The 698-nt window shown below is 23.2% G+C and overlaps 1 protein-coding gene across 1 annotated transcript, besides 1 other annotated feature; it reads left to right on the top strand.

The window, feature by feature from the left end:
• Positions 1-254: 254 nt before the first annotated feature.
• On the top strand, positions 255-698 carry EDI_347720 (uncharacterized protein; the record flags this gene model as incomplete). Its single annotated transcript, XM_001741671.1, has 1 exon — positions 255-698. A coding segment is annotated over one exon (444 nt), but the record flags the coding sequence as incomplete, so codon positions are not given.
• Positions 559-581: a sequence feature (AT_rich).

Below are 698 nucleotides of genomic sequence, written 5' to 3'. Positions count from 1 at the left end.
CTATTGGTCTGATCTTTCATTCTCCTTGAATCTCTTTTTTTCAATCTCTTTTTTTTCAAAACACTTAGTATGAATTATTGTTTCAAGCCGAAATGAAAGAGTTGCAATGGCAGTAAATTATAAAAATACTTGTAAACAAAAGAATTGAAACTGAAAAAGAATGTAAAAGGGTACTTAATTCACAAAAACTTATTCAAACACAAATAGGAGATAAACATTTTATTATTTCATTATTTAATAAACCTATCCATAAGGACAATCGTATTTATGTAACAAATATTGATTCAACAGTTGATGATATTGATATTATTACATATTTCTCAAAATTTGGAGAAATAGAAAAAAAGGATTTGGAATTAAAATGTTCAATTCGTCTTGAACTTATTCATAAAAAGAAAAATGCTTTTATTACTTATATTAATGAAGAAGATGCTATAAGTGCATTAAGTAGTCCAACAAAAAATGTATTAGGAAAAGGAGATATTCATATTGAATTATGGAAATCAAAAAAAGAACAGAAACAAGAAATAAAACAAAATATAGAATCTATATATAAGGATTATAATTTAAAAATTAAATTACCGAAAAGTAAAATAATCAATGAAAAAAGTATATTTAATTGTTTCAAAAATTGTGGTCAGATTTATAGTATCTATATCCAAAAGCAAAAACAATTTTCAACTATAACTGTGTTCATT

Source organism: Entamoeba dispar, genomic scaffold (assembly GCF_000209125.1).
Source record: "Entamoeba dispar SAW760 scf_1105229463891 genomic scaffold, whole genome shotgun sequence".
In the NCBI taxonomy this organism is placed as follows: Eukaryota; Evosea; order Mastigamoebida; family Endamoebidae; genus Entamoeba; species Entamoeba dispar.
The sequence above is the reverse complement of the archived record's forward strand: the minus strand, read 5'-3'. Positions and strand labels throughout refer to the sequence as shown.